Source organism: Callionymus lyra, chromosome 3 (genome assembly GCF_982586985.1).
Source record: "Callionymus lyra chromosome 3, fCalLyr1.hap1.1, whole genome shotgun sequence".
Classification (NCBI taxonomy): Eukaryota; Metazoa; Chordata; class Actinopteri; order Syngnathiformes; family Callionymidae; genus Callionymus; species Callionymus lyra.
This window is the reverse complement of record NC_141820.1, coordinates 6,631,030-6,656,758: the sequence shown is the minus strand read 5'-3', so window position 1 is coordinate 6,656,758 and position 25,729 is coordinate 6,631,030. Positions and strand designations below refer to the sequence as shown.

The 25,729-nt window shown below is 40.1% G+C and overlaps 1 protein-coding gene across 4 annotated transcripts; it reads right to left on the bottom strand.

Moving 5' to 3' along the window:
- Positions 1-4,595: 4,595 nt before the first annotated feature.
- On the bottom strand, positions 4,596-25,397 carry LOC148083135 (NACHT, LRR and PYD domains-containing protein 3-like). 4 transcript variants are annotated; one of them, XM_087786238.1, is made up of 15 exons: positions 24,787-25,397; positions 24,070-24,372; positions 20,898-21,031; positions 19,720-19,798; positions 19,490-19,645; positions 17,558-17,701; positions 16,341-16,419; positions 15,813-16,032; positions 13,912-15,670; positions 13,663-13,839; positions 12,075-12,251; positions 6,646-6,819; positions 6,404-6,577; positions 6,034-6,077; positions 4,596-5,383 (listed from the first exon to the last, which is right to left on the bottom strand). In XM_087786238.1, exons 3-15 carry the CDS (start codon positions 20,932-20,934, stop codon positions 4,842-4,844), a joined length of 3,762 nt encoding a protein of 1,253 aa, XP_087642364.1. In that variant the 5' UTR covers positions 20,935-21,031; positions 24,070-24,372; positions 24,787-25,397; the 3' UTR covers positions 4,596-4,841. The 4 variants fall into 4 exon arrangements, with proteins under 4 accessions (XP_087642364.1, XP_087642365.1, XP_087642363.1 ...); XM_087786239.1 differs by having other exon boundaries at positions 24,294-24,372; XM_087786237.1 differs by lacking the exon at positions 24,070-24,372.
- Between the last annotated feature and the right edge of the window lie 332 nt (positions 25,398-25,729).

The following is a 25,729-nucleotide window of genomic DNA, read 5'->3' as shown; positions in this document are numbered from 1 at the left end:
ACCATTTAAGCAGCAGACATTGAAATGCATGAATAGATTTTCATTAGTACAGACTATGGTTATCTCTGTCACATCCATATCAATAAAGTCATCTGAGTTGCAGGTTTTAGAAGAAAAACTATATAGTCTATTAAATAGATTCTTTATTCATCTCACAGAGAGAAATGTTACAACAGATGCTGCTAGTAATGTGGGAGAAATGTTAAGGAAAAATACAAAATAGAAAACTGCATAAATAAAATAAAAAGGAATGGCAAAGATAAATATTATAAAAATCTAAGATATACATAATTAAGACTAAAAATATGTTTAAATCAGGTGTGTTTGGTGAAAATATGCTGCAAAAAGGTGTGTGTTATGTGTGTTATGATGGTAAACAGCAACACAGGCTTCAGTTAAGTGCAGAGCTGTGTCTCAAATCGCATACTTGCGTACTTAAACTTTATTTTTAGTGCATAAGTGCATCGCAATTCTTAATATGTGAAATGTAGTGCCCCATGCACACTAAATTATCACTGAAACAGCCACAAAAGTGAGTATAGATCGATGGACACTTTCTACCCTAAACGCCTAAACGACCGCCATCTTGGTGACTATGTTGTTGGGAGAAAATCCTAATCCTTGTTGTCTTCCTCTCCTCCCTCGTTGTTCACACCCTCTCTCCACCATTCTTGGTCCCATGTCTGTCCTCACTGCATGTCCGTCTCTCCTGCCGTACTTTGTCATGAACTGTCTTTCTTATGTTTTCCATTCGAACTTCTTCCGATGCAACATCATCAATTCTGACTCTTCTATATCGACTTTCTGTATATAATTGACAAGAGTCGGCAAGAATGTCCTTTATTTAACATTTGTTCTTGTTTCCATAAATAACAATTTTATAAATATATTATATTATATTATCCAAAATATTCTTGTTGTTTGTTATGTAAATATTTGTTTGATTGTTTCTTTTTATTTGTTTTATTATGTGTGTTTCTTGTGTATTTATGTATGTAGCTCAATGTTTTTGTAACCACTAATTTGTATGTAAACGTCCTTTGTCAGGCTATACATCTAAATCACAGGTGAGCAATTATAATTCTTCAAGGATATCTGTTCTTCATTCGTCATTAGGCCGTGACATTTATTAAGATAAATAAGATGCAATTTTGTTCTTGTATATATGAGTTTTTTTCAAAACATTTCTTCAACTAACTTAAAAAAAATGTTTTGAGGGATTAATATATACTCTAAAATTTACACACAAGAAAGGAGGGAAAAAGAAAGTGTGAAAATGTAAATTAATAATAAATACAAAATACATTTGTTAACAGAACCATTCATACATGATCATATTTTGACATTATGGGGGCCGCATAAATACAGTCAAAGTGCTGCATGTGGCCCCCGGGCCGCACTTTACCCAGGTCTGATATAAATGATGTGGGCATTTTTTTCTTTTGTTTGTTTTTTTGCATGTTGGTTTGTAGATGTATGGATGTACTTTATCTGTATTTATTTACTTTATCTATCTTCCAGAAATATTCAGAAACAGAAAACAGCACACGTGTAATATTATTAGTTTCGGGAATTTAAAAAAAACAATGCTATCACTTGTGTATTAGTTTCATTTTGTCTTCAAATGTGTCTAATTAGGACACGAAACGGGGGAAATCGTTAATTTAACTTTTTCTTCTTTTATTACCTTCGCTTTTGATAACCACTGACTCACTAAAGTACAATTGCTATTCAGCAGGTGGTCATAATCCAGCTCGATAATGAAGCTACAAACAGTGTCTTTAAATTGTTGCTGGTGAGGTAGTGGTGTCAGTGGGTGCTGGCTGGTCCAGGTCACTGTGACCCCGACTCTCCCTCATTCAAAACAGGGTCGCGTGGTGAGAAACGATCGATTTGATTGACAATCACATATTGAGTGCTGTAGTGACACACGAACGTCACTCGTGGAGGAAGATGGAGGAGAAACGTGGATTTACCTGAAGACATGAGCTGTGTCTCGAATTGCATACTTCTCTTAGTATACTAGAAATAAGTGTGCATCAGGATAGTGTACGTACTAACTAGTAACTAATTCTCCACAGATAGTATGTCTCAAATCAAACTCTGCTGCTACACACTAACAGGAAATGACACGACAGCTTCTTCTTCTACTACTATTTAACGATGGTTGCAACCAGCTGTAGGAACACTATCGCCACCTGCTGGCAGCTCGTCTTGCAAGTTTGGAAGAAGAAATAAAGAAAAAATATGAGAAACGAAATATTGGCGAGATATGTACGTCGGTATCAGAAGCCAAGACGTGTCATTGTCCTACTTTTGGCTGAAAATGCACCTGTAAGTATATGTATATATATATATATATATATATATATATATATATATATATGGTAACTTTCATTTACTAATCAACGTCGCTAAGATGGAGCCGTTTAGGGTAGAAAGTGTCCATCGATCCATACTCAGTTTTGGAGCACTACATTTCACATACTGAGAATTGAGACGCACTTACGCACTAAAAATACTAACTTTGAGAGCGCAAGTATGTGATTTGAGACACAGCTTTTTTCGTCAGTGTTGGAGGTGATGATGATGATGATGACGCTTCTGCTGGTTCTTCTTCTTCTTCGCTCACATCAGTGGTCGTCCTCCGCTCGCCCCTCCTCCCGCTTTCTCTCCTCCTGGATAGCCGAGTCCCGGAAAACTACAGGCGTCGCTCAAGGCTCGGGTTGTATAATATTTGAACACATTGTCATAATTAAAATGAATGCATCAAATAACTATTATAATTAATAAAATTGTATCATTTGTGGTGTTGTAATGTTGTCGTGTCAAGTCACCTTTTTTATGTTTAATCACTGAGAACAACATTCACCCCTTTAAAGTGCAACCAAAGTGTCCATTTGAGTTTCTCTTAAATTGATCTTGGATCTCTATTGTACCATCAGTGTCTGTTTGTACAAAACGCTCTTTTCATTGAAATATCTACATTACAAAATGTGCTTAAGCCCTGCCACACTTTCTTTCTGGAGATGAAATCCTGTTTACCCCAACCCCTCCCACTCTGCTGTGATTTGTCAAGCATCGTGGTTTTTCACTGTGTATCATCGATCATGCAAGTGTGGAGCAAATTTTGAAAGAGCACCCCTTTATATTTATTATTTCTTTATTTTACTTTATTTTATGTTATTGTGTGGGTTTTGTTCATTTGTATCATTCATGTGTAGGGAGTAAAACTCTAGGAGGCACTTTGGGGAGCTTTGGGTCTTTTTGGCTCCGTTCGGCTCTAGATTCATTCGACGAATACGTATACGTATAGTATCCAAATTTGGGGATTCCGGTGCTGTTTCTCAAATCGCATACTAGCGTACTAAAAGTTAGTATTTTTAGTGCGTTAGTGCGTCTCAATTCTTAGTATGCGAAATTTAGTGCGCCATGCACACTAAATTGGCGTACTAACACGCCCACAAAACTGAGTATGGTTCGATGGACACTAACCACACTAAACAGCCGCGATCTTAGTGACGTTTTAAACGGAATTTACATCATATATAAATGCAATTATATTCATATACTTACAGGTGTATTTTCAGCAGCAGTAGGAGGATAAACACGTCTTCGCTGCTGATACCATCTTAAATATCTCGCGAATATTTAGATTCTCATATTTTTTCTTTATTTCTTTTTCCAAAGTTGCAATACGTGCTGCCAGCAGGTGGCGATAGCGTTCAAACAGCTGCTTGAAACATCATTAAATAGAAGTAGAAGAAGAAGCTGTCATGTGATTTCTGGTTAGTGTGTAGCAGCAGAGTTTGATTTGAGACATACTATCTGTGGAGAATTAGTTACTAGTTAGTATGTACACTATCCTGATGCATACTAACTTCTAGTATACTAAGAGTAGTATGCGATTTGAGACACAGCACTGGTTTTATGTCCTAATGGTGGATCCCCTGGTAAAGCAAAGCGAAAAGGAAAAGGAAGTTTAATAAACAGGACTTTTATGCTTTTCTGTGTTTTAAGTGATATTTCGAGTGTCCACATGTAAAATATATGCTCGGACTACAGTGACTCAGATCTTCATTTCTTCAGTTGAATGTCACTTTATGAATTCATGGCTTTTTTTTTATCCAGCAGAAAAACAACTGGATGAAAATAAAAGTCTTTCAGAACATATTTATCAAGTTTGGAGCATCTGCCTTTGATACCTCTGGAATGTTTTTCCCTCTTTTATATCCAGTCAGTTCTTTACGCTGCCGTCTCCCTCGTCTCAGCATCTTTTGAACACCACATTGATGACTTTTGATTAAAGCTGTTATTTCATCTCATAGTTTGAATTGGTCCATGAACGCACCACTTACCGTGTGGATGTGAAGTTTAGAGCGTCAGTCGACAGTTTAGCTGCTGAAGTTACTGCTGAGTGTCAACAATAGAGTCAATGATCAACTTTTGCTTCAGTTCAGAGACGAGTGTTTTCTTTGATTGTATTTCAGGTCGTCAGGTTTATGCTTCATGGAGACTGATGCACTTTATTGTCAGAATAAAAGAGAAAGAAGTGACAGAAGTATGAACGCTACACTTCATATTCATGTTGTCACGTGTGTGCATCATCAGAACATCAACCATCAGAAGATCCTGACATGTGCTCGGCTGTACTTGAGCTTCAACTCTTACAGTCGACTGAACAACAAGTGATGAAAGAGAAAGTTTCTTCAACAATTCTTCACATTCTTTCTTCCTTCAAAACAACACGTTTGTTTCAGGAGCAGATTTCTTCTTTCCTCACTGTCAGCACTTTTCATGATGATTGACAGCAGCTACACACGTTTGATGGAGGAACACACTCACATCCTCAGCTCACGCACACACACTGAAGAACCAGAACCAGGAACCTCTTTGAGTCCAAATCCCAGGTACAAAGGTTCAGTGGAGATGAAGAAGGAGTTGAGGAGTATAAGACCATTAGAGGAGTAACTGTAAAACTGCAAATATCCAGATTCAGGAACGTTGATCTTCACTCTTACTCTGTGAGAAACTTCTTGACTCTTGATGACAGTTTCTATCTTATTGTGACAGAATTTATATCCTTCATCATCAGAGCAGCTCAGACTCCAGGAATAACGGTTCTGTCCAAACTCAGACTCGTCTTCTTTCCCTCCGTCTCTTCTGAGAGTCAGTGCGATAGAAGCTCCTCCTCTCCACTGCAGCTCCCAGGAACATGGTCCAGTCACAGCTTCTCTGCTCATCACCTGAAGACACCGGTGGAATCTGTCGGGATGGTCCAGATAATCCTGATCCTGCGTCACAAGTTCCACCGTCCTGTTGTCGTTGGACAGTAGGAGGCGCCGGTGTGCTGTGTCCGGGTCCAGTGAGAGTGGACGGAAGTCTGAGAGAAGAAGACACGAGAGGTGATGATGGTGGAAGAACTTTCTCTTCAAGACAATCATGGACTCATTGTCCCAGCAAGCCAGGGAGGGCTGCTCTGTTTGTTGACATCTAGTGGAGATCACCATCAAAGTGAAGTCTTCTGAGACTGGGACCACCTCCAGAGAAGAACCAGGAGAACTGGAACATCCCATAATAATCGTGAGGAGATGACTGTCACATTTGATTGACACCAGTGTGTCCATATCAAGTCAGCAGCTAAACTAGCATGTAGCTAACATGATGTTTCTTCATGTTGTTGAAACATCTCTGCGTTCATCTCCACCATCATCCAGGTGAGATGCTGCACTGAGATCTTCTCACTCCACTGAGAACGTGATGATCTTCATTTGCACTCTCAAGTCAAAGAGTGAAAAGAGTGAATGAATGAGTGTGAGATGATGAGGAAAGTCAACATTGCTGCTTCTACATCTGCACGGAGGCTCCTCACCAGCTGCTGCTGGACACCATGTTGGTGACCAGTGTTCTGGGCAGTGACCTGGACTTGATGAAGCAGATTCAAGTGTAACATGAAGTCACCAACATCACAACTGCTCCACGAGAAGCTGACAGAGTTGAGGAGTTCTCATCCATCAATCAAATCAAACTTACACTTCTCATCTCCAGATGTTGATCTCTGTGGTCCACGATTCAGCCTGTAGGAAGAAACATTGAGAAGATCAGATTCATTTGACTTCAGATGTTTCATGACTTCATGCTGCTAAGTGGACGTTCTTTCATGACTGTGTTGACCACAACAAAGATGGATCTAGAAACACTCGCTCAGTCTCCACTGTCTCCTTGTTCTTCCACTGGTGTCCAGCAGGAGAACATGGAGAAGCTCTGAGAGTTTGATTCATGTGCTCAGTTCAGATGAAGAGTCTGATCAGCGTCACACACTCACATCTCTCTGCTTCTGATCACATGTTCAGTCTGAAGATCTTTGGAGCTCAGTCAGTGAGTTCTGCTGCTCCGTCCATACCTGAGAGTCTCCAGCCTCCAGTCTGGACTCTCCAGTCCAGCAGACAGCAGCTCCAGTCCTGGTCCTCCTGGATGATTGTATCTCAGGTCCAGCTCTCTCAGATGGGACGGGTTAGATGTCAGAGCTGAGGCCAGAGAAGAACAACCTCCTGCTGAGATCAGACAGTTTGACAGACTGTAATGAAGGAGAAACAGTTTCATTAAATCATGAGACCAGAAGAACTGAAGACATGATGTTCTGACCTGAGAGTCTCCAGGTGACAGTGTGGACTCTTCAGTCCAGCAGACAGCAGCTCCACTCCTGGATCCTTCAGGTCGTTGTGACTCAGGTCCAGTTGAGTGAGACTAGAGGACGGAGAGCTGAGGACTGAGGACAGAAGTGAACAACTTCTCTCTGTCAGTTCACAGCAGATCAGCCTGTGAAAGAGACGAGTGTCGTCAACAAGTGACTTTTTCTCTATTTTGACTTGAAAGACTTGATTTGAGGAAACACTGAACTCTTTACATTCATAAGATCATCACATGATTGTGTGAATATTTGAAGACTTTTCTATCAATCAGGATCAACTTGATCAAACACATGAAATAATGATGTTTTCATCAGTTCAACACTTTCCTGACTTTGTTTCATTATTTATAAAAGTGTCACATGATACACAGAGACTGTTGTGAGAGGATTGATGTTGTTTTTATACCAGAAACAAACACAAGAGAAGAAGAAAAACTAAAGTCACAATAGAAATAAATGAATAAAAGTGATTTATGACTCGAGACTTGACTCAAACTAGTGATTTATGACTCGAAACTTGACTCAAACTAGTGATTTATGACTCGAAACTTGACTCAAACTAGTAATTTATGACTCGAGACTTGACTCAAACTAGTGATTTATGACTCGAAACTTGACTCAAACTAGTGATTTATGACTCGAGACTTGACTCGGACTAGTGATTTATGACTCGAGACTTGACTCAAACTAGTGATTTATGACTCGAGACTTGACTCAAACTAGTGATTTATGACTCGTGACTTGACTCAAACTAGTGATTTATGACTCGAGACTTGACTCAAACTAGTGATTTATGACTCGAAACTTGACTCAAACTAGTGATTTATGACTCGAGACTTGACTCAAACTAGTGATTTATGACTCGAGACTTGACTCAAACTAGTGATTTATGACTCGAGACTTGACTCAAACTAGTGATTTATGACTCGAGACTTGACTCAAACTAGTGATTTATGACTCGAGACTTGACTCAAACTAGTGATTTATGACTCTAGACTTGACTCAAACTAGTGATTTATGACTCGAGACTTGACTCAAACTAGTGATTTATGACTCGAAACTTGACTCAAACTAGTGATTTATGACTCGAAACTTGACTCAAACTAGTGATTTATGACTCGAAACTTGACTCAAACTAGTAATTTATGACTCGAGACTTGACTCAAACTAGTGATTTATGACTCGAAACTTGACTCAAACTAGTGATTTATGACTCGAAACTTGACTCAAACTAGTGATTTATGACTCGAAACTTGACTCAAACTAGTGATTTATGACTCGAAACTTGACTCGGACTAGTGATTTATGACTCGAAACTTGACTCAAACTAGTGATTTATGACTCGAAACTTGACTCAAACTAGTGATTTATGACTCGAAACTTGACTCAAACTAGTGATTTATGACTCGAAACTTGACTCAAACTAGTAATTTATGACTCGAGACTTGACTCAAACTAGTGATTTATGACTCGAAACTTGACTCAAACTAGTGATTTATGACTCGAGACTTGACTCGGACTAGTGATTTATGACTCGAGACTTGACTCAAACTAGTGATTTATGACTCGAGACTTGACTCAAACTAGTGATTTATGACTCGAGACTTGACTCAAACTAGTGATTTATGACTCGAGACTTGACTCAAACTAGTGATTTATGACTCGAAACTTGACTCAAACTAGTGATTTATGACTCGAGACTTGACTCAAACTAGTGATTTATGACTCGAGACTTGACTCAAACTAGTGATTTATGACTCGAGACTTGACTCAAACTAGTGATTTATGACTCGAGACTTGACTCAAACTAGTGATTTATGACTCGAGACTTGACTCAAACTAGTGATTTATGACTCTAGACTTGACTCAAACTAGTGATTTATGACTCGAGACTTGACTCAAACTAGTGATTTATGACTCGAAACTTGACTCAAACTAGTGATTTATGACTCGAGACTTGACTCAAACTAGTGATTTATGACTCGAGACTTGACTCAAACTAGTGATTTATGACTCGAGACTTGACTCAAACTAGTGATTTATGACTCGAGACTTGACTCAAACTAGTGATTTATGACTCGAGACTTGACTCAGACTAGTGATTTATGACTCGAGACTTGACTTAAACTAGTGATTTATGACTCGAGACTTGACTCAAACTAGTGATTTATGACTCGAAACTTGACTCAAACTAGTGATTTATGACTCGAAACTTGACTCAAACTAGTGATTTATGACTCGAGACTTGACTCAAACTAGTGATTTATGACTCGAGACTTGACTCAAACTAGTGATTTATGACTCGAGACTTGACTCAAACTAGTGATTTATGACTCGAGACTTGACTCAAACTAGTGATTTATGACTCGAAACTTGACTCAAACTAGTGATTTATGACTCGAAACTTGACTCAAACTAGTGATTTATGACTCGAGACTTGACTCAAACTAGTGATTTATGACTCGAGACTTGACTCAAACTAGTGATTTATGACTCGAGACTTGACTCAAACTAGTGATTTATGACTCGACACTTGACTCACACTAGTGATTTATGACTCGAAACTTGACTCAAACTAGTGATTTATGACTCGAAACTTGACTCAAACTAGTGATTTATGACTCGAAACTTGACTCAAACTAGTGATTTATGACTCGAAACTTGACTCAAACTAGTGATTTATGACTCGAAACTTGACTCAAACTAGTGATTTATGACTCGAAACTTGACTCAAACTAGTGATTTATGACTCGAAACTTGACTCAAACTAGTGATTTAAGACTCGAAACTTGACTCAAACTAGTGATTTATGACTCGAAACTTGACTCAAACTAGTGATTTATGACTCGAGACTTGACTCAAACTAGTGATTTATGACTCGAGACTTGACTCAAACTAGTGATTTATGACTCGAGACTTGACTCAAACTAGTGATTTATGACTCGAGACTTGACTCAAACTAGTGATTTATGACTGGAGACTTGACTCAAACTAGTGATTTAAGACTCGAAACTTGACTCGTACTACTGATTTATGACTCGAGACTTGACTCGGACTAGTGATTTATGACTCGAGACTTGACTCGTACTAGTGATTTATGACTCGAGACTTGACTCGGACTAGTGATTTATGACTCGAGACTTGACTCTGACTAGTGAATTATGACTCGAGACTTGACTCAGACTAGTGATTTATGACTCGAGACTTGACTCGTACTAGTGATTTATGACTCGAGACTTGACTCGGACTCGTGATTTATGACTCGAGACTTGACTCGTACTAGTGATTTATGACTCGAGACTTGACTCGGACTAGTGATTTATGACTCGAGACTTGACTCGGACTAGTGATTTATGACCCGAGACTTGACTCGGACTAGTGATTTATGACTCGAGACTTGACTCGGACTAGTGATTTATGACCTGAGACTTGACTCGGACTAGTGAATTATGACTCGAGACTTGACTCGTACTAGTGATTTATGACTCGAGACTTGACTCGGACTAGTGATTTATGACCCGAGACTTGACTCGGACTAGTGATTTATGACTCGAAACTTGACGCGGACTAGTGATTTATGACTCGAAACTTGACTCGGACTAGTGATTTATGACTCGAGACTTGACTCGGACTAGTGATTTATGACTCGAAAATTGACTCGGAATAGTGATTTATGACTCGAGACTTGACTCGGACTAGTGATTTATGACTCGAAACTTTACTCGGACTAGTGATTTATGACTCGAAACTTGACTCGGACTAGTGATTTATGACTCGAGACTTGACTCGGACTAGTGATGTGTGACTCGAAAATTGACTCGGAATAGTGATTTATGACTCGAGACTTGACTCGGACTAGTGATTTATGACTCGAGACTTGACTCGGACTAGTGATTTATGACCCGAGACTTGACTCGGACTAGTGATTTATGACTCGAAACTTGACTCGGACTAGTGATTTATGACTCGAAACTTGACTCGGACTAGTGATTTATGACTCGAAAATTGACTCGGAATAGTGATTTATGACTCGAGACTTGACTCGGACTAGTGATTTATGACTCGAAACTTGACTCGGACTAGTGATTTATGACTCGAGACTTGACTCTGACTAGTGATTTATGACTCGAGACTTGACTCGGACTAGTGATTTATGACTCGAAAATTGACTCGGAATAGTGATTTATGACTCGAGACTTGACTCGGACTAGTGATTTATGATTCGAAAATTGACTCGGAATAGTGATTTATGACTCGAGACTTGACTCGGACTAGTGATTTATGACTCGAAACTTGACTCGGACTAGTGATTTATGACTCGAAACTTGACTCGGACTAGTGATTTATGACTCGAGACTTGACTCGGACTAGTGATGTGTGACTCGACACTTGACTCGGACTAGTGATGTGTGACTCGACACTTGACTCGGACTAGTGATGTGTGACTCGACACCTGACTCGGACTAGTGATGTGTGACTCGACACTTGACTCGGACTAGTGATGTGTGACTCGACACTTGACTCGGACTAGTGATGTGTGACTCGACACCTGACTCGGACTAGTGATGTGTGACTCGACACTTGACTCGGACTAGTGATGTGTGACTCGACACTTGACTCGGACTAGTGATGTGTGACTCGACACTTGACTCGGACTAGTGATGTGTGACTCGACACTTGACTCGGACTAGTGATGTGTGACTCGACACTTGACTCGGACTAGTGATGTGTGACTCGACACTTGACTCGGACTAGTGATGTGTGACTCGACACTTGACTCGGACTAGTGATGTGTGACTCGACACTTGACTCGGACTAGTGATGTGTGACTCGACACTTGACTCGGACTAGTGATGTGTGACTCGACACTTGACTCGGACTAGTGATGTGTGACGAACAAAACAACAAGAGAAAGGAAGAGAGAAATCAAGAATGGTGACAAAGATGAGTAGAAATGAAGAGATAAGAGCAGGATGTGTGATGACACTGTTCAATATTGTGATGATGATATGACTTGTGATGAAGAAGAACATGTTTCAGTTTTCATACAGTTCCTGATGTGTTTATCACACATGCTCACATCACCATGAACATTACCCTGCATTGAAATCTAGAAACAGAACAAGTTAGAACATCACAAGTGTCACTCAAATGTCTTTGAATGTATTTGAGATCAGTAAATATGTGTCAACATACTGAACAGCACGACCCCAGCAGAAGTCAAAATAAACAAAGTTCAAGTGTCAGAACCTGCTGAAGACTGATGTCACTTAGAATCAGCTGCTTCATTGAAGAACAAACTGAAGACAAAACTTTGACTCTCTGGAGTCTCACCTCTGACTTTCACATTTCAGCTCTGAAGCTGTAGAAATGATGTTCTGACCTGAGAGTCTCCAGGTGACAGTGTGGACTCTTCAGTCCAGCAGACAGCAGCTCCACTCCTGGATCCTGCAGGTAGTAGTTTCTACTCAGGTCCAGTTGAGTCAGACTAGAGGACGGAGAGCTGAGGACTGAGGACAGAAGTGAACAACTTCTCTCTGTCAGTCCACAGTCGATCAGCCTGTGAAAGAGACGAGTGTCGTCAACAAGTGACTTTTTCTCTATTTTGACTTGAAAGACTTGATTTGAGGAAACACTGAACTCTTTACATTCATAAGATCATCACATGATTGTGTGAATATTTGAAGACTTTTCTATCAATCAGGATCAACTTGATCAAACACATGAAATAATGATGTTTTCATCAGTTCAACACTTTCCTGACTTTGTTTCATTATTTATAAAAGTGTCACATGATACACAGAGACTGTTGTGAGAGGATTGATGTTGTTTTTATACCAGAAACAAACACAACAGAAGAAGAAAAACTAAAGTCACAATAGAAATAAATGAATAAAAGTCATGAGAAAAACAAAGATGTTTGTAGATTATTTTTGAAGGTTGTTTATCAATCAATACATCGATCAACTTGTTTTCATCTGGTTACACCTTTTATTTGTGAATCATGAAAATGTTTCAATTGAAGATTTCTATCAAGTTTTCTTTCTATAAACTTGTTATTTTCTACTTCTAATTATGTTTTCATTCATCAAAGTCTTCAAAGTTTCCCTCCATCATTGTTCAAACATGTGTCGTTTCTTTAAATCTCCAGGTTTCAAATGTTTTCTCTGTATTTCCAGGTTTGAATATGGAGGCCTGCGAGGGTCAAATCAAGAGTTTACTCACCTTTTCATTGATATTTGGAAATAATCTCCTTCCATGTTTCAAGACAATACTTTTGGCAGAGATGGAGACTCGAGTCACACCTATGACTCGTGACTGAGACTCGTTATTTGTGACTCGAGTCAACTGGGACTTATTAATAGTGACTCGACTCATACTAGTTATTTGTGACTCGAGACCTGAATCGTCCTCGTGATTTGTGGCTTGAGAGTCGACTCAGATTCTGGATCTGTTACTTGAGACTTGACTCGGACTAGTTATTTGTCTCTTCAGTGTTCACTGGGACTAGGAATGTGTGACTTGATATGAGAATTAACTTTAACTTGTGACTCGAGACTTGACTCGGACTTGTAACTATAAACTTGACTCAGACTCGTGTTCTCTGACTCAAGACTTGACTCGGACTGGTGATTTGTAATTCGAAACTTGCCCCCAATGAGTTATTTCTGACTAGAGAGTCGACTCAGACAAGTTATTAGTGACTCGACACTTGACCTGGAATAGTGATTTGTGACTCGAGAGTCGACTCCTACTAGTTACTTGCGACTCAAGAGTCGACTTGAACTTGTGATTTGTGACTCAAGAGTTGAGTCATGCTAGTGATTTATGACTCGAGAGTCGACTCCTCTAATTGATTTGTGACTTGAACTCAGGATTATTTACTGTAGACTCGACTTGACAAAACTCTCTGGAGTCTCAGCTCTGACTTTCACATTTCAGCTCTGAAGATGTAGAAATGATGTTCTGACCTGAGAGTCTCCAGGTGACAGTGTGGACTCTTCAGTCCAGCAGACAGCAGCTCCACTCCTGGATCCTTCAGGTCGAAGTTTCTACTCAGGTCCAGTTGAGTCAGACTAGAGGACGGAGAGCTGAGGACTGAGGACAGAAGTGAACAACTTCTCTCTGTCGGTCCACAGTCTCTCAGCCTGAATAAAATGAAAAAGGAAAATCAAACATTGATGTTTATATCTTCAGAGATGTTCCAATGATCCACTTACAGAACTTTATTTGAAGCTTGAACCACCGGCAGAAGCCTCTCAAGAACCTCCTCTGAAGCAGAGTATTTCTTCAGGTCAAACACGTCCAGATGTTCCTCTGAGGACAGAAGGATGAAGGCCAGGGTGGACCATTGAGTAGGAGACAGTTGATCTGTGGAGAGACGTCCTGATCTCAGCTGCTGTTGGACCTCCTCCACCAGAGAAGTGTCCTTCACTTCATTCAGACAGTGGAACAGGTTGATGATTCTCTCTGGAGACACATTCTCACTGATCTTCTTCTTGATGAGCTTTGCTGTGTCCTGATTGGTCCAAGAGCTTCTTCCTGTTTGTTTCAATAAACCTGTCAGGAGACTCTGGCTGGTCTGCAGAGAAAGACCCAGAAGGAAGCGCAGGAACAAGTCCAGATGTCCATTTGGACTTTCTACAGCATCATTGATTTCTTTCTGGTAGAACTTTTCTATGTCAACGATTCTTGACTGCAGGTTGACTTCAGAGTTGAAGAACTTCTGGTGAACATGAAGAGCAGCCAGAAACTCCTGAAGACTCAGATGGATGAAGCAGAACATCTGGTCCTGGTACAGTCCTCTCTCCTCTCTGAAGATCTGAGTGAACACTCCTGAGTGAAGTGAAGCAGCTGTGATGTCGATGTCACTCTCTGTCAGGTCTGATTCATAGAAGACCAAGTTTCCTTTCTTCAGGTGCTCAAAAGCCAGTTTTCCCAGAGACTCCATCATCTTGCTGCTCTCAGGATCCCAAACTGTGTCTGTCCAAGCTGCTCCATGGTACTTCAGCTTCTTGACTTTGGACAGAACCACCAGGAAGTAGATGAACATCTCAGTCAGGGTGTTGGGCAGCTGTCCTGTGTCTCCGCTCTTCAACATGTCCTCCAGAACTGTGGCAGTGATCCAGCAGAAGATCGGGATGTGACACATGATGTGGAGGCTTCGGGAGGTCTTGATGTGAGAGATGATGGTGCTGGTCTGCTCCTCATCACTGGACCTCTTCCTGAAGTACTCCTCCTTCTGGAGGTCAGTGAACCCTCTGACCTCTGTCACCATGTCCACACACTCAGGAGGGATCTGATTGGCTGCTGCAGGTCGTGTGGTCATCCAGAGACGAGCTGAGGGAAGAAGATTCCCTCTGATGAGGTTTGTCAGGAGGACGTCTACTGAGGTGGACTCTGTAGCTGCTGTGAGGACCCGATTGTTGAGGAAGTCCAGAGGGAGTCGACACTCGTCCAGACCGTCAAGGATGAACAGAACCTGGACTTCTTCAAAGCTGCTGAGATATTTGGTTTCAGGAAAGAAAAGACGAACAAGTTCCACCAAACTCAACTTCTTCTCTTTCAGCAGGTTCAGCTCTCTGAAGGTGAAAGGAAACATGAAGTGGAAGTTCTGGTGGGCTTTGCCTTCAGTCCAGTCCAGAGTGACCTTCTGTGTCAGGAGGGTCTTCCCAATGCCAGCCACACCCTTCGTCAGCAGGCTCCTGATTGGTGGGTCTCTCTCAGGTGAGGCTTTAAAGAGGTCTTCTTGTCTGATGGTGGTTTCTGGTCTGGTCTGGTTCCTGGTGGCTGCTTCGATCTGTCGGACCTCGTGCTCCTGGTTGACCTGGTCTGTGCCCCCCTCAGTGATGTAGAGCTCCGTGTAGATCTGATTCAGAGGAGCAGAGTTTCCTGCTTTAGCGACCCCCTCAGACACACTGTGGAACTTCTTCTTCAGGCTCCTCTTCAGCAGTCGTTGACACTTTTCTGCACGACTTCCTGAAGAAGAGAAGTCACATGAGTCACAAGATTCTAGAAGCTGAAGATCAATCTTCTCATCAGCTGCAGGAATTTCAATCTCAAATGTTCTAATAGATTCAAGACTTCATTTTCAGCAGGTTGAAGGTTCAAATCCTCTTACTTCCCCACAGAAGACCAGCAAGCTCCTCCTGCTTCATGCTCCTCAGGAGGTTCAGGATGATCTTCAGGAAATCTTCTCTGCTGCTCCTCATCTGCTCCTCTTCACACTTCAACTTCTCCTCTTCCTCATCATCCAGGTGTTTCTGCTCACCTGGACTCAGAAACTTCTTCACTCTCTCCAGTTCCTCCTTCACCAGGGTCATGACCTTGTCCTCCAGCAGCTGAAACACAAACATGTGACTTGATCATGTGACCTACAGAGGTCACCAGAGGTATGTCTCAGTCCAAGTCTAACCAGGACCTGTTGAGCAATACTTTCTTCAAGAGTAGGACCAGAGAGTCTGAGTCACATTCAAATCTCATCTTCTCTCTAAAACTAAACAAGAGTCTCAGCCACACCAGACCTTCTACTTCATGTATGAAGCTGACAGGTGGAGTTGTCCAGGATCAGAGCTTCATGAAGCAGCAGAAGCAGCTGACTGGTGAGTTAGCAGCTGTTGTAGTCAGCAGGTGAGGCTGAAGAACATACCTGAAGTGTGGAGTCCACATCTGTCTGATGCTGCTGGACACACTGGAGACTGAGAACATCCGAGACCTGCTGATCCTCTCTGTGAAGAACATCAGGCCGTCAATAAGTTCTGTCTACTTCTACAAGGACACCAATGATCTGAGCAAGACTCTGACTCTTCCATGTGCAGACCACCTAAGATAGAATCTTCCACATTCATGGAAAACCAGGTGAAACACAAGTTTGTCTCACACTTCAGTCGTGATTTCATTCTCATGGCTGCAGTTTGTTGCTTCTTCTCTTGTGAGTCGACTTTCCTCCACGACTGTCTGCAGCACTTTTGACGAGCAGTTCGTGAAGCTCAATAAAAGAGAAGTTTTGAGCTGCATTGACTCATGAACATCTTCAGTTGAAGTCACCAAGAGTCACTAACTGCTGATAGAAACACACACAGCTGTGAGTGAAAGAATGATTGTTGAGGATCAACTAACAGTCTTTGACGACTCAAACATTCCCTCAATCATTGAATCAGTGACTCTTAAATCACTTGAAGTATTTTCTCTTATCAGTGACCTTCATCTGAGGCGCTCATATGATCCACGTGAATGTTGCATCACAAGAAAAACACTCAAATCAAACTTGACTTTTGATGAATATTTCATCACGTTTGTTGTGTGTCAAGTTTCACAAGACTTCAGGTGGAGGAGAAGAAAAGTAGTTGCACTATTTAGAATTCTTCTTCTTGACTCAACAACTGAAGAGACTGTTGGTCGTCACATGATACAAACTTCTTCAACAACGGATGAACACACAAGTTGCAGTGAGAAAATGATTCCAGTACTTAAAGCGCTGACAATATTTACAGATTTAGCTTCCAACAGGGAGGATGAGCTCCATGCACTGTTTTTTTTTTTGTTGGCCGTCAATGAGTTCTGTCTACTTCTACAAGGACACCACTACAACTCGTCACTTCCACCCCCACACTGGAACTCTCTCTCCCTCTTTACAGCTCAGCTCAAAACCACCTGTATTGTGTGATTTTATTGTATTGTGTGATTTTATTGTATTTGTGATTTTATTTTGCAGCGACCTTGAGTCTCCTGAGAGGTGGTTTTAAATAAGATTTATTATTATTATTATTTTCTTCTTCCTCTCATGTGTATAGATATACTGTATAGTTTTCTCTGCATATTTAAATAACTACTAGATGTTCTCGTGTTGCTCCTGTTGTCTCTCACCTCTGATGCTTCTGTTCACCTTTGAAGTCAATTGCTCTTCCCATAGACCCGTCACTCTTCAGAGACACACAGCTGGGAGCAGGTCCAGGTCCAGGTCCAGGTCCAGGTCCAGGTCCAGGTCCAGCAGATGTACGTAGCTTTGATCTGAACAAACACAAGTAGCAGTAAGAAAATGTTTCCAGTATTTGAAGGTGTGATGTGTTACGACCTCCACTGATCAGATTTAGCCTCTAACAGAAAAGGTGAGCTCCAAGTACCGTAACTTTGGTTGTTTTGTTTGGATGTTTTAAAAACCTAACTTTAAAAACCTAACTCATTGTTGCAAAATGATGAGATTTTTGCTCGGCCTACTTGCCCATGAGTGCCTTTTCCTTGTGTTGCCCTTTTGTTTCTGTGAGCCAGTATTTAAGTTGATTATTATTATTATTATTATTATTATTCAAAAGTGTTAAAACTAAGATGTGTTATTCCTTTTTTTTCTTATTTCTTTTGGAATAGAGGGGAGATTCATCAACGAACGCATGTCACTCGCACGGTTGCACAAGGTGAAAGTAAGTGGTCCACACGTGTCACTTGTCCGTGAGCGGTTGCGCGCATCGTACGTGGTAAGTGAGTTATATGTGCTTTTAATGTACGATCCCAGTGCGATTGTTGTTACACGTTATTGTACGGATGTCCCAATTAGCAGTGTGCAAAAATGTAGTGCGCAATGAGCACTCAACTGTGCACTCAAATGGCCGGAAAATTGAGTGTGGATCGATTCCACCTGTAACCCACTGTTTACACTGAGTGATGTGCTTTGTGTTGTGCTTGATTTAAATGTATTATATTCAAATGATGAACCCTTTAACTTATCATTGAATATTTATTTTCGGTGATGGCATGACTGTCAGCTGAGACTGGGACTTTTTAAACAACGTTTTACAGCATGACACAGCGAGTTTTTGATGGAGGACAACGGCGATCCGAGGGTGTGAACAACAGAATCAAGCATTGGTGATTGTTCTGTCAGACAGTCGAGACCAAGCGTCCAGAGCAGAGTTAAAGAGTTTGGCGGTATTGCGCAACTCGCGTAACAACTTGTTGACGTCTCACAGCTGACAGGATCACCAACACCACCTGAAGCCGGTTAGCTGGATAAGCTAACCAACCACCTCCAAGTCCCCTCGACTAGGAACCCGCGTCGATCCACCAGATGCACAGGTACCTTTTTATTTACTGGCTTTGCGAAGCGAAGCGGCCTCATCGTTTTTGGACTCAACGCGCCCGAGCGACGATTCAGGCCTGCAACGTTTATTTTGAATACTGATGGACAAACTGGTGACTATTTTGAGTTTGCACTGCTTTATCAAGTAACATCTTTAGTTTAAATTGATTGTGGGGTTTTGTGTGCCTTTGTCTATTATAAGTAAATTGGCGAATTCGGGGTCCTGCATTCTACTAGGTAGAGCAGGATCGCTACACACCCTTAACAGCCGCCATCTTAGTGACGTAGATGAAGCTAAACTGAAGCTACGTCACTGACGACGCATCTTTGGAGCAGATACCGACGTAAATGTCTAGAGAAAACACTCATTTTACCAGAACACAACAGTAATCAATTTTCAAAAAAGTGCTGTCAAGTGTCGTTGATAGTGTTCTAACAGGCCTGGATGCTTTAACAGTTTTCTCCCGACAACAGCCAGGCGGAAAAATAAAAAACACTGAACACTGCAAAAAATCACGAGACACTTCCTCACCTTAATCACATGCAATATTCTGTGGTGAATGTAAAACAAATATTTAAGTGCAATACTGCAAACACTGCTTTAATTCTCTCCCTCTCTGTCTCTCTTTCCTTCTTCCTCTCATGTGTATAGATATACTGTATAGTTTTCTCTGCATATTTAAATAACTACTAGATGTTCTCATGTTGCTCCTGTTGTCTCTCACCTCTGATGCTTCTGTTCACCTTTGAAGTCAATTATTCTTCTCATAGACCCGTCACTCTTCAGAGACACACAGCTGGGAGCAGGTCCAGGTCCAGGTCCAGGTCCAGGTCCAGGTCCAGGTCCAGGTCCAGGTCCAGCAGATGTACGTAGCTTTGATCTGAAAACACACAAGTTTCAGTGAGAAAATGATTCCAGTATTTGAAGGTCTGACAGGAGAAGTGATCTTCTCACCTCTGAGCTCTGGTCTGACTGTCATGGTCTTCACCCTGAAGTTTTTTAGAGGGAGGATCTTCCTCCTCTGTGTCCACACCTGCACACAAACACAACAGCATCATGGATCTGAATGTTTGTGTCACTTGTTTAAACACAACATTCTTTGTTCCACTTCAATTTGTTTTATTTCTTTTTTGCATGTTTTCATTTATTCAATCAACACATTATCACGATGAAGATTCATTTATTCACCTCACGACCAAACTGTTGATTCATTCATTCACCTCACGACCACACTCTTGATTCATTCATTCACCTCACGACCAAACTGTTGATTCATTCATTCACCTCACGACCACACTCTTGATTCATTCATTCACCTCACGACCAAACTGTTGATTCATTCATTCACCTCACGACCACACTCTTGATTCATTTATTCACCTCACGACCAAACTGTTGATTCATTCATTCACCTCACGACCACACTCTTGATTCATTCATTCACCTCACGACCAAACTGTTGATTCATTCATTCATCTCACGACCACACACTTGATTCATTCATTCACCTCACGACCACACGCTTGATTCATTCATTCACCTCCCGACCAGACTCTTGATTCATTCATTCACCTCACGACCACACTCTTGATTCATTCATTCACCTCAAGACCACAGTTTTGGTTCATTTATTCACCTCACGACCACACTCTTGGTTAATTCATTCACCTCACGACCACACTCTTGATTCATTTATTCACCTACGACCACACTCTTGATTAATTCATTCACCTCACGACCAAACTGTTGATTCATTCATTCATCTCACGACCACACTCTTGATTCATTCATTCACCTCACGACCACACTCTTGATTCATTCATTCACCTCCTGACCAGACTCTTGATTCATTCATTCACCTCACGACCACACTCTTGATTCATTCATTCACCTCACGACCACACTCTTGATTCATTTATTCACCTCACAACCACACTCTTGATTAATTCATTCACCTCAAGGCCACAATCTTGATTCATTCATTCACCTCACGACCACACTTTTGATTCATTTATTCACCTCAAGGCCACAATCTTGATTCATTCATTCACTTCACGACCACACTCTTGATTCATTCATTCACTCTTGCTGGGCAGACATGATAGATTGTAGACGGTGAGAAAGTCACTGACCTGTGAGCAGCTCTCTGCTCTGAAGACTTGTGTCCATGTTTGTAGATGAAACTTCCAGGTGAGCTCAGCTCCTTCTGATCCAGACTCAGGGAAACACTGATCGATGAAAACGCCCGTGAGTGAGGGGGTGTGTCCTGTCAGAGACCAACAGTGCAACATTGTTTGTTGATTCACACGGTTACAATATGAAAACAAAACATTTACCACGAGGGTCAAGACGTCTCTGTTTTACACTTTTTTGTCAAAATGTTCAAGTAGAGGAAAGAATCCAGGAGTGGTCACGAGCGCTTCAACATGAGGGCCATTGAGATTAATAATCTAATCCACCCCGATATTAATGTATTTTTAATTTAACCCTATCACTGTCTTTGTAAAATAGATGTACTTTATTGATTAATTTTAACAAAATACCATAGCAGACATTGATATAAACCCAGTATAATTATTTCAAGTACAAAAGCGAAATAGTCGACGTCATTAAAATAGATAAAACACACTTCTACTCTTACACTCAATGTGACTCTTATATGGAGGTTCACAGCAAACTAAACTCTCCTCTGAACCACATCCTTCAAGAACAGGCACCAGAGTAAAGTTAGTCAAATGGTGGATATTGGACATATATTCAATGCACCAGATCGGAGTCTCTCACTTGAAGCACTTCTACTTCAGTACGTGTCAGTTAGGGACCGTCAACAAATTCAATGTCATTTTTGTAATATCATTTTTCAATTGCTTCCTAGAAATGTGACCTATTGATGTCAGATCAACTTTAAATCTTAGGGGGACACATGATACATAAAGATGACTGACTTATATTACAGCAAGATTAATAACTTGTATTCATTAATATTAGTACATGTTTCTGCAATTAGCGCTTGGACTCACTAGTAATTGGCGGGGTTCGAATTTAACACATAACTTGCCGCGACCGTCCTCCACATTTGCCGTAATGCCCTGAAAAATATACCTGAGCAACAAGTTGCCGTGAGAGCCCTTGGTTTTTAATTTGTTAATAAATACTGGTAGCGTTATTGTTTTGCCGAATGAACATAATTAAATCTTCCCGACTTGACTGTTATTTAACATTTTCAACTGTTCAAAATCTAACGGTAAAAGGTAAACAACATGGGTTCAGCCATTTTGGAAGCTTGTATCAAAGGTCAACCGACGACAGAAACAGTGAACGGCTCCGAGTGATACACTCGTTACATCAGCGTCTCCAAGGAGGTCAGGAGGTCAATGTTGGTCGGGCAGCCAACTTGAAAATGCCGAGCAAGGAAAGGGTGAAAAAAGGAAAGACGAGGAATTACAGGCTGTTGGGGGAAAAAATGTAGCAAAATACACAACTTGTTTGGGTTTATTTCATTGTTTCAAAGTATTTAGTGGTTCGTTTGCCCTCGAAACTTGCTTCCTAAACCTGTCGATGTAGTTTATGTGTGTGTTTATTTTGATTCGTGGCTGTCAGCGACAAAGTGTGTAACATACGTGGATTTGAATATTTTTTGTAAACATTGAATACAAGCTGCACATGAAAACAATAATATTTATGGTATGATAATTGCATGGTGTTTTATATATTTGTTTATAATTTCCTCTACAATATATCTATATCTACATCTACATCTATACATATAGATATATTGAGGGACTTCGTGAAGATTTGTTGTAATACATATTTGTTATAAATGAATAATTACTAGCAGTATTAGCACAAGATGTTAATGCATAGCTGATATGCTAAAATGATCTTATGTCAAACCCGAGTGCATTATTTAAAAATGTTATTGCATTATTTGTTGTAAGTAAAATAAATGACTAAAGAAATATATATTGAAGTTGTCATTTTACTTTTTTGTTGTTTTCAATAGGTGTTAACAAGAGCATGATATACTGTATATATATCTATAGATATATATAGATATATATATCTATATATACACACATTAGCTTTGGTGCCGCTACTTCGAAAGAAATGTTTGCGTTGGTGCCCTAAAACGTGTACTCTTCTTTAAGGCAACACTTTGACTTTGGCCTTGACCTTAAAAAGTTTAAATTCAAAGCCTGATTTGGACTTGAGGATCGGCACACACCCATGCTGGGGCCGGTTTCATATTAAAGTAAAATTCATGTTACTTTGGATTAGAAGTTCTCAGCTGTACTTCAGATCGTTCCTACACACTGAGGAAAACAAAACAAATCCTCACATGATGCCAGCAAGTCTCCATTCAAAGACGAGATCTGCGACAAAGTCACGAGTTAAGCCGAGTCGAGAAATCTTCTATCATGATATGGATGATCTTATATCACCATTAGATTTACCACGATATAGATTTTCAGAGAATAATATACAAATATTGTCCAACATACACAGAAACTGCTACATTTTTCTCTCCCTGTGTTTGAAACCATGTTGTCATGGTTAATGTCAGTAGTGGATACAAATACTAGTACATTAGATACTTCAATACCGATTCTTAACTATGATTAAAGAAAAACACACAGTACTTTTTAGTTCACAACTTTAATAACAATAACAATCAATTTTATTATGTTTCTTTCTTTATCTTTACAATATTTATTCCTTTATCTTTATCACTGTTTCATGTGACGTGTGCAGATACAGTATATTTATCTTTATGAGATGTATTTATTCATCAGTTACTTAATGTTTGTTTGTTTTATTGTTTTATTTAAGCACACTTGACATACTTGGTGTTTTCAAATGAACAATACTTTGAAACTGTGATTTAAGAAGTAACAATACCTGTAACTTGTAGTTTTCCTAACATTCTCTGTTGTTCCTCCTCCCCCGGTTTGCAAGATGGAAAGTATGTCATTTGACATGCGAGTCATTCAGAGGCAGTAGGTGCAGTTTTTGACCACAAACATTGTAACAGAGACACATTAATTGAGTCCGTAAATCAACGTATGCATGTCCATCAAATATAATGTTACTATCCTGGTGTACAATAGCTCATGCTTTACACAGAAACTCTCATTTCAAATGGTTTAATTGAGGCAAACATTTTTAAAGGTGACACTTTTTTCCTGATTTAGGTGACATTTAAGACTGCACAGTATTATATGTTCAATACATGGTTCTCAGTGAAATTTAGACAAATGAATACATATTTTTCAAATGTAAAGCATGAAAGTAGCTTGTATTTACCACTGTATAGAATTCTGCAACACTTCTGCTTGCGATGATGATCACATGTCAATGCTGACGAAGTCTCCACAGATGAGAACATCAGACAAAAATACAAATGTGTTGATACACTTCCTCACAGTAAAGAGAAAGACAAGTTTGCGTCTGGTTTATTTACAATCTCCGTCCTCTAACTGCTTTGTTATCGTTTTATCCTCGTCTCTGAGAAGCTTATGAACTCTCACCCAGCTGGGTGTAGTTCACTTCCTATAGAGGTGTGGATCCCCACCGCACTTCCTCCTTTTTAACTCGGCAGAGAAGCTCCTGACAGTGAAAAGATCACAGTGGAATGTAATGATGGCGAATAAATATTTACAATCTTATAACATCAGGTACAGCAGAACCTGACGTCAACGATACAAGACAAATCAACTACATTAAGGCTCAATAATATAAATAATAACAAAGTTTACAGGTTTTCTGTCATTGATTCCTTTTCCTTTTAAAAAGAATGATCTTCGTCTCTTTTTCAAACATTATTAGAGACAAACAAACAAACCCATGACTTTGATTCAGTTCAATCATGGAACACAGATAAAGTTAGTTTAATCCCATCAAATATAAAGACAAGTTAAAAGTGACGTGAACACGGAGAACAGAATAATAACAGATACAAATACACCGTAAATATCTTGATTTATGACACTCGGAACATGACATTAGATGAAGTTCACTTACTTTGACTTTCGTTTTGTCCAAGAACCAGGATGTTCACTTCTGTGGATTAATGTTGTTGTTTTGTCGCTTTTGTTGTGAGTTCGTCGATCACCGAAGTTGTTCCGTGTTTTATTTGTTAGTTTTTGTTGTTAATACACTAAAAATACACCGAGATTCTTCTTTAAACGTGTATCTGATGCGATCATATTACTAACTGCGTAGCAGTGAGCGACACAAGTTAGTGTTCATCACACAGCTCCCGTTCCGGTTACTCATTTTCAAAATAAAACGGTTTTACTTTGAAACCGGAAACTATGTCACGAACCAACCCGCGCAGAAATGATCAGCGACATATGATGTAAAGACTCGGACAAAGACTAGTCTGGAGCGAATATCTGTCCAACATGTGACTCGTTTTGAACAGAACAGTGTTGAATTGAACAGGACTTAATGCAAGGAAGTGTGAAAGTGAAATATGTTCAAACAAGACAAGAAAACAAGAATAATACTAAGATATCATCAGATACATACTCTGGATACAGTACACAATACTTCTACTTACTTCTACTGCCACTCAAAAGGATGGAAACCAACAGATGGATGATGAATGTTGTTCTCAAAACACGAACGGATGTCACTGCAGCGACAGAGAAAGTGAAAGTACTTCTGAAATCTTCTTCTATAGCAGTTAAAGGTGCACCAGCACCACCTGCTGGTACAGAGTGTCATTTCTCATTTACTTTACTAGTAAGTAAGTAAGTAAGTAATATTTATTTATATAGCGCTTTTCGAGACCAGGGTCACAAAGCGCTTAAACAATCAAAACAATACTAGTAGATATATAAATAAACGTTTCTATGATCTCTTGACTCATTCAGTCCTCTATTCTGTAGAAGCATTTTTCACCAATTACCCTTTTTTGTATGTTTCTATTTCTTTTGTAGAGCGAGAGAGAGAGAGAGAG

Excerpts from the sequence above, each read along its gene's own strand:
- LOC148083135 (XM_087786238.1), bottom strand. The coding sequence starts at position 20,934 with ATGGACACAAGTCTTCAGAGCAGAGAGCTGCTCACAG. Across the intron at positions 19,799-20,897 it reads GAGCAGAGAGCTGCTCACAG|GTGTGGACACAGAGGAGGAA; the intron begins GTCAGTGACTTT and ends GTTTGTGTGCAG. Across the intron at positions 17,702-19,489 it reads GGTGAACAGAAGCATCAGAG|ATCAAAGCTACGTACATCTG; the intron begins GTGAGAGACAAC and ends GTGTTTGTTCAG.